Raw genomic sequence first — 17,467 nt, forward strand, 5'->3', positions numbered from 1 at the left:
GCGCTCTGTGCGCTCTGTGCGCTCTGTCAACAGGGCCAACAGGGCCAACAGAGCCAACAGGGCATATCACGTGACTCAGCCTTGTTCTCCTGTGGATCCTTCCATCTGTCCAATGAGTGTGGTGAGTCGCGCCAATGCAACTCGTAACCGGGTTTCCTCAAGGCTGTGTCTAACAAATAGCTATAAGTTTTATCTTTACTTCTATAACGAGAAGTTAAGAGATGAAGTTCGTCTACGCCCCGCTATCGAGCAGCGTACGTATTATCTACGGTCCTTATAAAATCTTAATCTAAATCTCTAAGGTGAGTAATCGTAACGTTCTAAGTTAATTATTTACGTCTATATCTTCGAGTAACCCTAGCGCTACGGCGACACTAAGTAAATTAGAACTTAGTTTTTTAACTTATCTTTATTACTAGTCTACGAAGCGTCTACGCCTTAAGTACGCTTTAATTAACGATATTTCGCTTCCTTATATTCTTACTTTTCGTAGTTATAGTAGAAGTTAACGAACTTCTTTCGCTTAGTTATGAAATCTTTCTCTATTCTCTTCTCTTCTTTCGGCTCTTTACTCGTGAATAATCTTTTCTACGAGCTATATACGGTTCGCTTACGAGAAGACGAGGAGTCGTCTAAGTCTTTCTTTTCCGAAGCCGAAGTATTCGTTAACTAGAACTTAGCCTTATTGTTAAGGATCCCTACTGATCCTAACTGGGTTAGGGTTCTCAGTAACAATCCTAAGATAGTATGAGCTGGTTAGGGAAGACATAAGGTATGAGCAGGGTTCTCTATTACTAAGAACTATATAGTCCAGTAGATAACATAAGTTGGCTACGAAGAGAGTGCAACTATCTTAGGTAGTGAGGGTATATATATAATGCTCGCGCTCTATGTGCTCTATGCGCTCTATACGCTCTGTGCCAATAGGGCCAATAGGGCTAACAGAGCTAATAGAGCATATTACGTGATCTAGCCTTATTTCTCCGTGGATCCTCCTAAGTGTCTAATGAGCGTGGTGAGTCGTACTCGTGCGACTCGTAGTCGGTCTTTCGTAAGGCTATGTCTAACACTATTCTCCCTCCGGTTAGACTCTTATTCTAAGAGTTTATCTTAGCGATGATATAAAAGCGGGACACTACCTAACTTAAATTCGCCTAAGTCTAAAGATATCTCCTCTCTTCTCTTCTTCTCGCCTATAGCCCACCGTCCCTAAGCTCTTTTCTTATATCCGCGACCGTTCTCTCGAACGCCTTCGTTAGTCGCGTAACGTACAGTTCACTGGTTACCGCGCCATGGCACCTTATTTAAATTGCGATCGTTCCCGCTCGATCTATGTGATGAAGTATGGGGTTTCTCGTTGTTCTGAATGCTTGAAGAAAAACATGAAATGTGATGGTCAGTACTCCGAGTCAGAGTACCAAAGCATTGAGCGAAAGAAGTCGGAGTTGCGGAATAAGGTGCAGGAGGCCCAAGCCCGTATGGCTCAGCGCGCCCAGTGGTATGCGGGGGAAATGGCTCGTCTAGCGCAGCAACAATCCCTGGAGTTGCTTCAGGAGCAGTCTCGTCTAAGTCAGGTGGAGCGCCAACTGGATAAGTTAACACAAGCTCAGAGCGACATGACGGTCCGGGCTTGTATGGTGCTGGATCGTCTCGACGAGGAGGAGGGGTATGCGCCGGATGAACCTGAGCTGCCGATAGCTCGCGAGTTCGCTTTCGACGATGGACAGTTGGATGCTTTGCTGGCGTTGGGAACCACTCAGGGTGATCCTTCCTTGTTTTCTTTAGAAGCTCCTTCGAAAGGTTGGTCTCTGGTTCCCAGCTGTTTTCGCATTCGTCGTATCCTAACCATTTGATCAGGTATTAGGGCTGGCCGTGCTTAACGCGTTTTCTGAGAACTTTCTCGACATCATATTCCTCGGGTGCTATCTCCTCATCTAGCGGGAGTGTTTAGATGATTTTAGCGTTCCGCGGTGCTAGTTTAAGAAGTGCTTTATAGAATACGTTATAAATCTTTATATCCTTTAATAGTTCCAATCGATATATAACGTCTCCAAGTTTGTCTTTGATCCTAAATGGTCCGAGTTTTGTGTAGTCCAGCTTCGCGCTTGGTCGCTTCGTCTTAATATTTTTTCGCAAAAGGTAGACGGGGTTCCTCTTCTCTAGGAGCGATTCCTCGATTCGTTTCTTATTTACGTAGCTTACCATTCTTTCTATAAGAAATCGTAGATCTAATTTAAGTTATTCGTGTAGTTCCTTTATAGTTAATGTTATACTCTTAGTCCTCGGGTTTAGGCTTTCGTCTATAACTTCTTTAAGTCGTAAATGAAACCCGTAGTTAGTAAAGAATAGACTCATTTCTATTACTAACTTATAATTATTAAAGTAAAATTAAGTAACTAGTAATAGCCTTACTTAGTTTATCTAGCTATAGTCTACGTACATTCTTAGATATTATTCTAAAGTTTAGTTCGTTCTTTCTATTTAATCGTCTATCTAAGGGTGGAACGATATAAATAGTTTATACTTCGTCATTAGTAACTCTATTAATGCCTTTTAAAATTTAGATATAAAGAGCTTATCTCTATCTATAATAATCTCTCTTAGTATTTTATGATTAGTAAAGACTATTCGTAGAAATTTATATACGAATTCTTCTACTATTAATTTCTTAAGATATAGTCTAAAGTATGAAAACTTCGTTAGCCTATCATATATCATCAGTATACTATCGTAGGTCACTTCCGTAAGGGGTTCTTATAATTTAGGCAGTTTCGTAATAAAGTTAAATATAATAAATATCTAGGCTTCGTCGGGAACTTATAACGATTTTAGTAGTCCGTAGGGTCTATGTCTCGCGTACTTCGTCTACGCGCACACTTCGCACTGGTTAATAAATTCTTAGATCTCTTATTTCATATGTTTCTAAGGGTCGTAGTGTCGGGTGATGAGCTCGATCATCTTATCGGCTCCCGGGTGTCCCATTAATGGGTCGTTATAATAATACTTCATAACTTCTAGGCGTGTAACTTCATTATACACCCTATCTACGAAGTAATATTCTATTATATTGGTTTTCAGGTTAAATCGATAGTCGTCTCCTTCTAAGACTACTTCTACTACTGTAAGCACTAGTTATATATATATAAGATATTCTTCCTCTTATCGTAGTAAAGTTAATGAGATTAGCTTTATATCCTTTATATAGTCTGGTCGTCGACTAAGGGCATCTACTCGACCGTTTTCTTTCCCTTTAATATAGTAAATCCTAAAGTTATGCATGGCGAGTATTTCTACCCATCGCACTTATCTTCTATTAAGTGTTTTAGTCGTATTCTAATATAAAAGATTCTTATGATCCGAATAGATCTTCACTAAATATTTAGATTCTTCTAAATACACTCTTTAATGTCTAAATGCTTCCACTATAGCGAGTAATTCTTTATCGTAAATGTCGTAGTGAAGCTCTAATTCTATCATTTTTCGTAAGAAGTAGGCGACTGGCCTAATCTTTTCGTTTTATCCTAACTATGTAAGGACCGTAGCGATCGCGCCATCTAATGCATCCGTCTTAAGAAGCGTCTATAGATTCGGGTCGAAGATCGTAAGGATCGGGGCCTCAGTAAACGCTTTCTTAAGATTCTTAATCGCCTATCTAATAAGCTCTATTAAAGTAAAGATCGCGACTCCTTTCTTTATTAGGTTTATTAGGGGTGCAGTAATTCGCGAGTAGTTCCGTATGAACTTTCGATAGAAGTTAGCGAATCTTAGGAACGCTTATAGTTTCCTTAGTGTAGTTAGTTCTAATTATTCTAATACACTTTTAACCTTATCGGGGTTCATCTTAAGTTCTTCTCGGATGACTATATATTCTAAGAATTTAACACTATCTTTATAAAATTTACACTTTTCTAGCTTAATCGGTAACTAATATTCCTAAAGGGCCTCCAGTATCTTCGTTATATATTTTATATATTTCTTATAGGTCTTAGAGTAGATTAATATATCATCTAAGTATGCGACACAGAATATATTAAGATATTTTCTTAATACGTTGTTAATTAGTGCCTAAAACGTTGCTGAGACGTTAGTGAGTTCGAATGACATCACACAGTACTCGAATAATTCATATCGAGTCCTGAAAGCCGTTTTCTACTCTTCGCCTTCTTTCATACGTATACGGTAGTACGCGTCTCGAATATCGATGTTAAGGATCCCTACTAATCCTAACTAGGTTAGGGTTCTCAGCAATAATCCTAAGATAGCATAAGCTAGTTGGGGAAGACACAAGATATAAGTAGGGTTCTCTATTACTAAGAACTATATAGTTCAGTAGATAACATAAGTTGGCTACGAAGAGAGTGCAACTATCTAGGGTAGTGAGGATATATATATAATGCTCGCGCTCTATGCGCTCTATGCGCTCTGTGCGCTCTATTAATAGAGCCGACAGGGCTAATAGAGCTAATAGAGTATATTACATAACCTAGCCTTATTTCTTCGTAGATCCTTCTAAGTGTTCAATAAGTATAGTGAGTCGGGCTCGTACGACTCGTAGTCGATCTTCCGTAAGGCTATATCTAACACTATCCTTTCTTCGGTTAGACTCTTATCCTAAGAGTCTATCTTAGCGATGATATAAAAGCGAAACACTGCCCGGCTTAAATTTATCTAAGTCTAAGAATATCTTCCCTTCTTTCTTCCTTAGATATTCGTAAGGTTTCTCGCTAACGTTTCCTCGAGCGCCGCCTTCTTACTGAAAAGATAAAACGCCTAGGTCTCTTAACTATGACTCCTTATTCGAATTATGCTAGGTCGTCCTCCGTCTACTTCCTTCTAAAAGGTAATTCTCGCTATAGTGAGTGCACTCAGAAAAATATGAAGTGTGATGGTTAATATTTCGAGGAGGAGTTTCAGTCTCTAGAAAAGAAGAAGGAGGAATTGGAAAGTCGTTGCCGTGAGGCTCGTGAGGGGATGGCGGAGCGGGCCCGGAGGCTGTGCGACCGCATAGCCTAAGTGTATACTGAGGCTACTAAGTTTATGGCCGAGTTAGCTAAGCTAGAGCGTCGGCTAATCGGCTATCAGCGGTAAATAGAAGGGTACACTCGCGCTTAGAGTAATATAGTGGTTCGGTAATCCTGGGTGTTAGATACCCTTAATCGGAAGGAGGGGTATACGCCGAATGAACCTAAGCTATCGATAGCTCATGAGTTCGCCTTCGACGATGAATAGCTGAATGCTTTGCTAGCGTTAGGAACCACTTAGAATGATCCTTCCTTATTTTCCTTAGAAGTTCCTTCGAAAGGTTGGTCTTCGGTTCCCAGCTATTTTCGCACTCGTCGTATCCTAATCATTTAATTAGATATTGAGGCTGGCCGCGCCTAACGCGTTTTCTGAGGACTTTCTCAACATTATATTTCTCGGGTGCTATCTCCTCATCTAGCGAAAGTATTTAGATGATTTTAGCGTTCCGCGGTACTGGTTCAAGAAGTGCTTTATAAAATACGTTATAAATCTTTATATTCTTTAGTAGTTCCAGTCGATATATAACGTCTCTAAGTTTATCTTTAATTCTAAATAGTTCGAGTTTTATATAGTTTAGCTTCGCGCTTAGTCTCTTCGTTTTAATATTTTTTCGTAAAAGGTAGACGAGGTTCCTCTTCTCTAGGAGCGATCTCTCGATTCGTTTCTTATTCGCGTAGCTTACTATCTTTTCTATAAGAAATCGTAGATCTAATTTAAGTTGTTCGTGTAGTTCTTTTATAGTTAATGCTATACTCTTAGCCCTCGGATTTAGACTTTCGTCTATAACTTCTTCGAGTCGTGAGTGAAACCTATAGTTAGTAAAGAATGGGCTTATTTCTATTACTAACTTATAATTATTAAAGTAAAATTAAGTAACTAGTAATAGTCTTATCTAGTTTATCTAACTATAGTCTACGTACATTCTTAGATATTATTCTAAAGTCTAGTTCGTTCTTTCTATTTAATCGTCCGTCTAAGGGTGAAACGATGTAGATAGTTTATGCTTCGTTATTAGTAACTCCATTAATACCTTTCAAAATTTAGATATGAAGAGCTTATCTCTATCTATGATAATCTCTCTTAGCATTTCATAATTAATAAAGACTATTCGTAGAAATTTATATACGAATTCTTCTACTATTAATTTCTTAAGGTATGGTCTAAAGTATAAGAACTTCGTTAGTCTATTATATATTATTAATATACTGTCGTAGGTTACTTCCGTAAGAGATTCTTATAATTTAGGTAGTTTCGTAATGAAGTCGAATGTAATAGATGTCCAGGCTCCGTCGGGGACTTATAATAGTTTTAGTAGTCCGTAGGGCCTATATCTCGCGTGCTTCGTCTACGCGTACACTTCGCACTAGTTAATAAATTCTTAGATCTCTTGTCTTATGTACTTCTAAGGGTCGTAGTGTCGGGTGATAAGCTCAATTATCTTATCGGCTCCCGGGTGTCTCATTAATGGGTCGTTGTGATAATACTTTATAACTTCTAGGCGTGTAACTTCATTATGCACTCTATCTACGAAGTGATATTCTGTTATATTGGTTTTTAGATTAAATCGGTAGTCGTCTCTTTCTGAGACTACTTCTACTGCTGTAAGCACTAGTTATGTATATGTGAGGTATTCTCCCTCTTATCGTAGTAAAGTTAATGAGGTTAGCTTTATATTCTTTATATAGTCTAGTCGTCGACTAAGGACATCTACTCGGCCGTTTTCTTTCCCTTTAATATGGTAGATTCTAAAGTTATGTATAGCGAGTGTTTCTACCTATCGCACTTATCTTCTATTGAGTATTTTAGTCGTATTCCAGTATAAAAGGTTCTTATGATCCGAATAGACCTTTACTAGATATTTAGGTCCTTCTAAATATACTCTTTAATGTCTAAATACTTTCACTATAGCGAGTAATTCTTTATCGTAAATATCGTAGTGAAGTTCTAGTTCTATCATTTTTCGTGAGAAGTAGGCGACTAGCCTAATCTTCCCGTCTTATTCTACCTATGTGAGGACCGTAGCGATCGCGCTATCTAATGTATCTATCTCGAGGAGCGTCTATAGGTCCGGGTCGAAGATCGTGAGGATCGGGGCCTCAGTAAACGCTTTCTTAAGATTTTTAATCGTCTATTTAGTAAGCTCTGTTAAAGTAAAGGTCGCGACTCCTTTCTTTATTAGATTTATTAGGGGTATAGTGATTCGCGAGTAGTTCCGTATAAACTTTCGATAGAAGTTGGCGAATCCTAGGAACGCTTATAGTTCCTTTAGTGTGGTTAGTTCTAGCCATTCCAACACACTTTTAACCTTATTAGGGTTCATCTTAAGTCCTTCTCGGGTGACCATATATCTTAAGAATTTAACACTGTCTTTATAGAATTTACACTTCTCTAGCTTAACCGATAACTAGTATTTCTGAAGGGCCTCTAGTACCTTCGTTACGTATTCCATATGTTCCTTATAAGTCTTAGAGTAGATCAATATATCATCTAAGTATACGACATAGAATATATCAAGATATTTTCTCAACATATTGTTAATTAGTGCCTAGAACGTTGCTGGGGCGTTGGTGAGTCCAAATAGCATTACACAATACTTAAATAGTTCATATCGAGTCCTAAAAGCCGTTTTCCATTCTTCGCCTTCTTTCATACGTATACGGTAGTACGCGTCTCGAATATCGAGTGCCGTAAAGTACCTAGCGCCTCTTAGCCGATCTTATAGCTCATCGATTCGTAGTAGCGGGTAGACATTTTTAATGGTAATATCGTTAAGCTTTCGATAGTCTACACATAATCGGAGTTTTCTATCTTTTTTCGGAGCGAATAGGATCGAATATTCTACTTCTAATTTCGATAATCGGATATAGTCTTTAGCTATATTTTCTTTAAGATATTCTCGTAGAGCGACTTACTCTTTCTCCGATAGAGAGTAGAGGGGTCCGAATGTAGGTTATTTTCCCTTCTATAAGTGAATCTCATGGTTCTATAGCTTATGTTCCGGTAGTGCATTAGTTCCTACCCTTTTCTCGAATACTAATTTTAAGTGTACGTATTATAGTGAATATTCTATAGTCGCGTTGTTAAAAACCCGTGCTGATCGCACCCAGACCGTTTTCTTTGCGTGGGTTTATATCGCCTCTATTTCTATTTCTAGAATTTTATTATCGTGGTCGCAGTTATCGAATCGCACCTAGGATTTAGCTCAGTCGATAATAGAGTTATAATATTTTAGCCATGACATCCTAAGGACTATGTCGTATTTTATATCCATAATGTTAAGATCCAGCTTTTCCTAGTGATCATCGATCGATAGTTGCACTACTTTCAGTTCGTGCGTAAGTTATATTATGATTATTTCATTGAATTCAGTAATTAAGTCGGATTCTAGCCTTAGAACTTTCTAGTCTTATAGCTTCTCTACTACCCTCGTGTATACGAGGTTCCCTATACACTCTGAATCTATTAGAATATTGACTTCTTAGTCTTTAAGTGTTCCTTTAAGAAATATAGCCCTAGCGTTAGACCTTATGGCCGTATTCACTTCGAGTTTTAACTTTCGTCTTTCTTCTCTGATCCTAACTAGATGTACGCCTTTACTATTAATCTTCTAGCGCTAACGTTTTCTAGAGATATACTTTCGGTGATATAGGTGCCCCTTATTCTCCCACTAACCTAGTTTTTTAATTAGTGAAGGTGGTCTATTCTTTCACCTTAAGGTTATGATACGTCGTAGTTATAGTCGTTATAACGTTAGATTAACTCGGTGTAGACTTATTATACTTTAGTAGCCGTTATACCTAGCTTCTCGGGCTGTAAATAGTCGAGATGCTGCTCGTGGAGGTGTGGAATTAATCGGAGTGAATAACTATAAACGCGGTTACAAGGAAATAGTCCGGCGATAAGTACGTTAGGTAAGATCTCAATGTATCGTGGGACTAGAACTCCTCGTTCTCAATATGCGCGTATAGTTACCTATACCCCGGCTTCTACTCGATCCATAATTCTTATGTGATTAATTTATTCGCGAACCTCTTCTTCTAGGAGTCTCGCTATTCTAGCGATATCTAAGATATCTCTTTCGGTGAGGAATCGTAAGAAGGTCTCCTTTTAATCTGTAGTCTTCCTTACTTCGCGGGTGATCTATTCCGTCTACGCTACCGTCGCTGTAACTCGTTCGGTGGCTTCTCGAATTAGTTACCTAATTTCTTTCTCCGTGAAGGATTCTTTAGGTCCCTATATTTGGCTATCTCTAGTGTAATCGAGGTCTGAGTCGTATTTAGAATTAGCTATATTACATTCGAGTGACGTCGTATTATCGGAAGAAATCTAGGTTAATGGTTATCCTTATGGATCTCCTTCTTAGTGCGCGTGTACAAAATCTAGGTGTGTATTAGCCCATGAATATTCTTAACTTCGGTATATATAAATTCTAAAGATTATTTCTATATCTATCGGTAATTCGTCTAGTTCGTATACCGTATGATTATATTCCGTAATTCGACGTGAATAGTAGAGGTCGAAGCATAGTTTCCTTATTTAGTACTTAGTTCGAATATAAATCCTATTGGCAGTAATTCCCGTAATAACCGCTTTCCCTTGGTTCATAGAGTCGCCTAGGCGTATATATTCTCCTTTAGCCATATTAGCTTCTAGGGCTATTTTAACGACTTTTTCCTACTTCGATTACTTTTCTACGATAGCGATCTACTTCTTCTTTTATTTATATTTCTTTACGTAGTGTCCTAGCTTTTCGCAGCTATAGTAGATAACCTCTTTCTTTTTCCCGGAAGATTCCTTTAGTTTATCTTTTCTAAGATTATTTCGCCGTTTCTACGCCTAGCTTAGATCTATGGGTTAAGATCTATAGTACGGTTCGCGTCTTTTTTAGATGTTTACCTATTAGGTCTTCGTAGCTTATATCTTTCTAGGGTTGTGGGGTTCTTATTATCGATATTCTTTAATATCGTTATCTTCTTTAATAGCGGTAGCGATCTAGTCTTCTAGGGTAATCTTTTTAAGATATCGTAGTTCCTACTTAATCTTTAGTTTTAGTCCTTCCCTAAAGATCGGAATAGTGATGTTATTCTACCATCCTAGAGCTATATTTAGTGTCCTAAATTTTATCGCGTATTCTTAAACTAATCTCATTTATCGGAGGCCCACTATTTTCTTTTAGGCTTCCTTTTTCTCATCCTTTACTCTAAACATTAGCTTCACCGTTTCCTTAAACTCTATGAACGTTTCGAATAGGTTAATAGTTTCGTCTTCCCTATCGTCTTCTTCGTTTTCTATATAATTCTTAATAAAGGGTCTAAGCTATGCCTCAGCGTCTCCTTCGAAATAGCTTCCCATAAAAAGAATCTTCTATAAGTCGTTCTGGAAGTTAGTAAGATTCATTAGAATATACATATTTACATGGTAAATAAAGGATATAAGCTTAGACTCTACGCCGTTGAAGGGCTTAGGTGGGTTACTAATCTTCCCTTTACTAACTATTAATAATACGTCTCTTAATGAGCTTACTACACTTATTCCGTACGTCGGTGGTGGTGCACTGGCCGTAGTTCTTAGGGTGCTTAGTGTTAGTCTTAGTGTACTCGAGATTATCGACATCGTATTATCGTTAAGTAATAGTCGTGCAGTACGTTACGTAAGTTCGTCTATAGATGAGGCGGGTCGGTTCGATCTACTCATAGGGGTTATCTTCCACAACGGGGGTGATAGCTAAAGTATTAAGGATCCCTACTAATCCTAACTAGGTTAGGGTTCTCAGCAATAATCCTAAGATAGTATGAGCTAGTTAGGAAAGACATAAAGTATAAGTAGAGTTCTCTATTACTAAGAACTATATAGTTCAGTAGATAACATAAGTTAGCTACGAAGAGAGTATAACTATCTAGGGTAGTGAGGATATATATATAATGCTCGCGCTCTATACGCTCTATGCGCTCTATGCGCTCTATTGATAGAGCCGATAGGGCTAATAGAGCCAACAGAGTATATCATATGACCTAGTCTTATTTCTTCGTAGGTTCTTCTAAGTGTCCAATGAGTGTGGTGAGTCGGGCTCGTGCGACTCGTAGTCGGTCTTCCACAAGGCTGTGTCTAATAATCGAGTACCGTAAAGTATCTAGCGCCTCTTAGCCGGTCTTATAGCTCATCGATTCGTGGTAGCGAGTAGATATTCTTAATAGTAATGTCGTTGAGCTTTCGATAGTCCATACATAATCGAAGTTTTCTATCTTTCTTTAGAGCGAATAGAATCGAATATTCTACTTCTAATTCCGATGATTAAATATAGCCTTTAGCTATATTTTCTTTAAGATATTTCCGTAGAGCGACTTACTCTTTCTCCGATAGAGAGTAGAGGGGTCCGAATATAGATTATTTCCCTTTCTAAAGATGTATTTCGTAGTTCTATAGCTTATATTCGAATAGTACATCAGTTCCTATCTTTTTCTCGAATACTAATTTTAGATATGTATATTATAATGAATATTCTATAGTCGCATTATTAAAAATCCGTGCCGGTCGCATTTAGACCGTTTTCTTTACGTAGGTTTATACCGCCCCCATTTCTATTTCTAGGGTTTTGCTGTCGTGGTCGTAGTTATCGAACCGTACCTAAGATTTAGCTTAGTCGATAATAGGGTTGTGGTATTTTAGCTATAGCATTCTAAGGACTATATCGTATTTTATGTCTATAATATTAAGATCTAGCCTTTTCTAGTGATCATCGATCGTTAATTACATTACTTTCAGCTCGTACGTAAGTTATATCATAATTATTCCATCGAATCTAGTAATTAAGTTAGATTCCGGCCTTAGAACTCTTCAGCCTTGTAGTTTCTCTACTACCCTCGTGTATACGAGGTTCCCCGTACATTCTAAATCTATTAGGATACTAACTTCTTAGTCTTTAAGTATTCCTCTAAGGAATATAGCCCTAGCGTTAGACCTTATGGCCGTATTCACTTCGAGTTTTAACTTTCGCCTTTCTTCTCTGGTTCTAGCTAGACGTACGCCTTTACTATTAATCTTCTAGCGCTGACGTTTTCTAAAGATATACTTTTGATGGTGTAGGTGCTCCTTATTCTCTCACTAACCTAGTTTTTTAGCTAGTGAAGGTAGTTCATTCTTCTATCTTAAGGTTGTGATACGTCGTAGTTATAGTCGTTACAACGTTAGATTAACTCGGTGTGAGCTTATTATACTTCGATAGCCGTTATACCTAGCTTCTCGGGCTATAAATAGTCGAGATGCTACTCGTGAAGGTGTGGAATTAATCGAAGTAAATAGCTATAAACGCGGTTATAAGGAAATAGTCCGGCGATAAGTACGTTAGGTAAAGTCTTAATGTATCGTAGGACTAGAACTCCTCGCTCCCGATATACGCGTATAGTTATCTATACCCCGGCTTCTACTCGATCCATAATTCTTATATAATTAATTCGTTCGCGAACTTCTCCTTCTAGAAGTCTCGCTATTCTAGCGATATTTAGAATATCTCTTTCGGTGAGAGATCGTAGAAAGGTCTCTTCTTAATCTATAGTCTCCCTTACTTCGCGGATAATTTATTCCGTCTACGCTACCGTCGCTATAACTCGTTTAGTAACTTCTCGAATTAATTATCTAATTTCTTTCTCCGTGAAGGGTTCTTTAGGTCTCTATATTTAGCTTTCTCTAGTGTAATCGAGATCTAAGTCGTATTTAGAATTAGTTATATTATATTCGAGTGGCGTCGTATCATCGAAAGAAATCTAGGTTAGTAGTTATTTCTATGGATTTCCTTCTTAGTGCGCGTATATAAAATCTAGGTATGTATTAGCCCATAGATATTCTTAACTTCGACATATATAAATTCTAAAGGTTATTTCTATATCTATCGATAATTCGTTTAGTTCGTATATCGTATAATTATATTCCGTAATTCGACGTAGATAGTAGAGGTCGGAGTATAGTTTCTTTATCTAATACTTAGTCCGAATATAGATCTTATTAACGATAATTCCCGTGATAATCGCTTTCCCTTAATTTATAGAGTCGTCTAGGCGTATATATTCTTCTTTAGCTATATTAGCTTCTAGGACTATTTTAGCGACTTTCTTCTACTTCGGTTACTTTTCTACGGCAGCGACCTACTTCTTCTTCTATTTATATTTCTTTACGTAGTATTCTAGCTTTCCGTAACTATAGTAGATAATCTCTTTCTTTTTTCCAGAAGATTCCTTTAGTTTATTCTTTCTAAGGTTATTTCGTCGTTTCTATATCTAGCTTAGATTTATAGATTAAGATTCATAGTACGGTTTACGTCTCTTCTAGATATTTATCTATTAAGCCTTCGTAGCTTATATTCTTCTAAGATTATAGAGTTTTTATTATCGATATTCTTTAATATCGTTATCTTCTTTAATAGCGATAGCGATTTAATCTTCTAGAGTAATCTTTTTAAGGTATCGTAGTTTCTACTTAATCTTTAGTTTTAGTTCTTCCCTAAAGATCGGAATAGTGATATTATTCTATTATCCTAGAGCTATATTTAGTGTTCTAAATTTTATCGCGTACTCTTAAACTAATCCCGTTTATCGGAGACTCACTATCTTCTTTTAAGCTTTCTTTTTCTTATTCTTTACTCTAAATATTAGCTTCATCGTTTCCTTAAACTCTATGAACGTTTCGAATAGATTAATAGTTTCGTCTTCTCTATCGTCTTCTTCGTTTTCTATATAATTCTTAACGAAAGGTCTAAGTTATGTCTTAGCGTCTCCTTCGAAATAGTTTCCCATAAAAAGGATCTTCTATAAGTCGTTCTAGAAGTTAGTGGAATTCATTAGAATATATATATTCATATGGTGAATAAAGAGTATAAGCTTAGACTCTACGCCGTTAAAGAGCTTAGGTAGGTTACTAATCTTCCCTTTACTAATTATTAATGGCACATCTCTTAATGAGCTTACTATACTTATCCCGTACGTCGGTGGTAGTGCACTAACCGTAGTTCTTAAGGTGCTTAGTGTTAGTCTTAGTGTACTCGAGATTATCGACATCGTGTTATCGTTAAGTGATAGTCGTATAGTACGTTACGTAAGTTCGTCTATAGGTGAGGCGGGTCGGTTCGGTCTACTTATATAGATTATCTTTCGTAACGAGGATAATAGCTAAAGTATTAAGGATCCCTACTAATCCTAACTAGATTAGGGTTCTCAGTAATAATTCTAAGATAGTATAAGCTAGTTAGAGAAGATATAAGATATAAGTAGAGTTCTCTATTACTAAGAACTATATAGTTCAGTAGATAACATAAGTTAGCTACGAAGAGAGTATAACTATCTTAGATAGTAAGGGTGTATATATAATGCTCGCGCTCTATGTACTCTATACGCTCTATACGCTCTATGCCAATAGAGCTAATAGGGCCAACAGAGCTAATAGAGTATATCACGTGATCTAGCCTTATTCCTCCGTGGATCCTCCTAAGTATTCAATGAGCGTGGTGAGTCGTGCTCGTGCGACTCGTAATCGATCTTTCGTAAGGCTGTGTCTAATACTTATTTCGTTATTTAAGTATATTCTTATATCGCTAAGCTAAAGCTAGAACTTACTTATAAGAGGTAATCTCTCTATACTCGTATATTACTTCTATACGAATCGTAGACGATAAGACATTAAGTAGCATCTATATCTTTCGCTCGTTCTCCGTTATTATCGAAATATTCTCTTCGATACCTTTAATTCTTTAGAGAAGCTCTTACACTAATTAATTTACGTCTTACTTAATTATCGCTAGCTTCGTAAGCGCTTCCCCTTTACGCACCGAAGGGTCTACGACGATATTCTTTAGATAAGTAATGTAATTTAACCACCGTTCGAAACTAGGTTTATCCCTAGTCTATGCGTTCGCGGCGCGATTCGTTAGAAATATCGCTACGTATCGTATACACTAAGTATATTCGTTCTCCGCGACTTCTAAGAGAGCACTAAATTAAAGCTCCCATTCGACGCTATATTTTTATAGTTCCGATATAGACTTTTCATTAAAGAACGGAGGTGTCTCTAGCTTAATGGCCTTATTTAATATCGATCCCTCGTTATTTCCTAAGCTTCCGCTTACTGGGCGCTTACGGGTCGGTAGCGTAGTGTCTACGACTTCTATTAAACTGGGGCGAGGCTACTAGCCATGGGCATCAACTCGTACGGCGGTGGGTATGGTCTCTTCTCAACGCGTACGCTTAACTAGAGAAAGTCCTCTCTATTGGTAACTTGGTTGCTTGTGTTATCTATGAAAGATAGTCCCCTAAAACTATATAAGAAGAACTATAGTCTAGGGTCGGCGCCCCAGCTAATCATAACTCTATCCACCACTTCTAACTTCTTTTATTACATCCCTTCCATTATCGCTCGCTTCCTTGACGACCTCGCTCAAGACTTAACTATAATCTTCGCCTATCCTTCTCGGAAATATTAATTTTTCTTTATATTCTTTAAACGCTCTACGAAGTTATTTAATTATCTCTCATCTAACTCCTTCGAACTCGAGCCCTTCAACGCCCTTAGATCTCCACTGCGCTTCGGTTTACGCATAATCATCTTATAGATCTTTAGAGCGATAGTGAAACGATCCTCGATATCGACTTAAATATTAGATAAGGCTATTTATAAGCGAGCCGTCTCGTAAGTTTCCGCATTAATGATCGCTAGAGAATTCTTAATTACCTAGAGCCCATAACTACTGATGTCCTACTGAAGATTAGATTTAAGGCGTATTTCCCGGGGTGAAATACTGAAAACGCTATCCTTTAACCATCGAACGAAGAAATCGAGTGCCATCTTAGTCGTATTTAATCTGCCTTGTGTCGAATTAATGACCGAGTACGACTACGTTGTTCCATCGACTATAAAGATTAGCTAATGGTGCCCTTTATCTATTAAGTCGTCGTTGAAGATAATAAGTCGTCTTATACCATCGTCGACGTTTCCCTAGGCTTTAAATTCCACCGATGCGTTTACGTTCCTACATTAGTTAATTTAGAAAAGGAACGCGGCGCCTAAGATAATAGTATATCTTATATATAATTCTTTCCGACTTACTATAATTCCCGCATCGATGAAAGACTAATTAATCTATCCATTATATTTAGAATCTAGTAGAGCGCTCCGAAGAGTACTACTCGAGACATCGATAGCCTTATAGTCGAAATAGCTAGGTAGAACTTAGTAATTTATCGTTCCGAACCTTTCTTCCCACTACTTTATTAATTATTCGAGATTCTTCATAGAATCTTCATGAGGCGTAGCGATTCTTTCTAATTCTTCTAGGTGTAAGGCGATTCCTTTCTCGGCTATATATAGATAGGCGAATATATATCGTCTAGATATATATCTAGTAAGTAAGCTTAATACGTTAATTATCTTTTTAGCTCCGAATTCGTGGTATCGTTATATATCTTTACGGCTAACTAAGGGTGTATCTCTTCCGTAGTTCGTCTATCTTATATACTTCTAAATCATTAACCACGCGAACACGATAGAGCTTCTAGAATTCGGAATCGAATTCGATAAGTTATCGAACGTATCTCTTCCGAGGAAGTGTAGTGGTGGAACGACTTCGGAAGAACTAGTAATACGTATTTCCTAGTTTATAAGTTACTATTCGATCTCGATTCCGTAGAAGAGTTCTAAAATTCTCGGCTTCTTTACACTTAGGTTGTAGCCGGAACTTAGAGCTACGAAGCCTAGACTAGGGGTCACCGTCTATAGTCGCGGTCTCTTTACAACGCCTAAGATATTAATCGAATTATTTCTCATTTAATTTATTCATTCGCGACTCCTAAGAATAGGGCGTTCTTCTCTCGATTTCGTGAGCTATATTAAACTTCCTCGTTCTATACTCGTTAAACTAAGTCGTATCGGAAGGACGCTTTACTATGATCGTATAGAAATTAGAGTAATGAGAGTAGACGTAGTAGAGGTCGTAGGAATAGAAGTTCGATCGCCTCGGGTAGTCCGCGTATTCGGACGTCTTACGGGAGTATTAGAAGAATCGATAAGACCGGCGAAATTCGTAGTTCGAGGTGTAGGGAGATTACTAGTGCTAGAACGAGTAATGAGTCGGTGAACTCCCGAGCCTAAAACATTCCTAGTGATTAAACCTTACGTAATAAGTGGTGTCACTAGCCTAGGTTTTCCTTCGAATATAATTAGATTATCATAGTTTATAGGAAGAACGTCTATTCAGTATAGTCTAGCCGCTTCTATAAATCCGTACCGACTAAGTATCTCTAACTACTCGGGACGGTTACGCTCAGCGATTCGCTTATTATCGTTAGGTATTTTGCCGTCGAGGACGATCTAAATGTTCCCCGTAACTAGATGCGGCGAAGTATTATAGTGTCGATTCTATCGAATTCGGGTTAAACGGACTATTATTTCATACGAGGCGACTTAC

At 37.8% G+C, this 17,467-nt stretch overlaps 2 protein-coding genes across 2 annotated transcripts; one reads left to right on the top strand and one right to left on the bottom strand.

Moving 5' to 3' along the window:
* Positions 1-1,382: 1,382 nt before the first annotated feature.
* On the top strand, positions 1,383-1,938 carry Z519_12802 (uncharacterized protein; the record flags this gene model as incomplete). The annotated part of the gene is made up of 2 exons (XM_016770507.1): positions 1,383-1,800; positions 1,865-1,938. 2 exons carry the CDS (start codon positions 1,383-1,385, stop codon positions 1,936-1,938), a joined length of 492 nt encoding a protein of 163 aa, XP_016613259.1.
* A 9-nt stretch (positions 1,939-1,947) lies between these two features.
* Z519_12803 (uncharacterized protein) lies at positions 1,948-2,355 on the bottom strand (the record flags this gene model as incomplete). The annotated part of the gene is made up of 2 exons (XM_016770508.1): positions 1,948-2,210; positions 2,274-2,355. 2 exons carry the CDS (start codon positions 2,353-2,355, stop codon positions 1,948-1,950), a joined length of 345 nt encoding a protein of 114 aa, XP_016613260.1.
* Between the last annotated feature and the right edge of the window lie 15,112 nt (positions 2,356-17,467).

Source organism: Cladophialophora bantiana (genome assembly GCF_000835475.1).
Source record: "Cladophialophora bantiana CBS 173.52 unplaced genomic scaffold supercont1.39, whole genome shotgun sequence".
NCBI classification, from domain to species: Eukaryota; Fungi; Ascomycota; class Eurotiomycetes; order Chaetothyriales; family Herpotrichiellaceae; genus Cladophialophora; species Cladophialophora bantiana.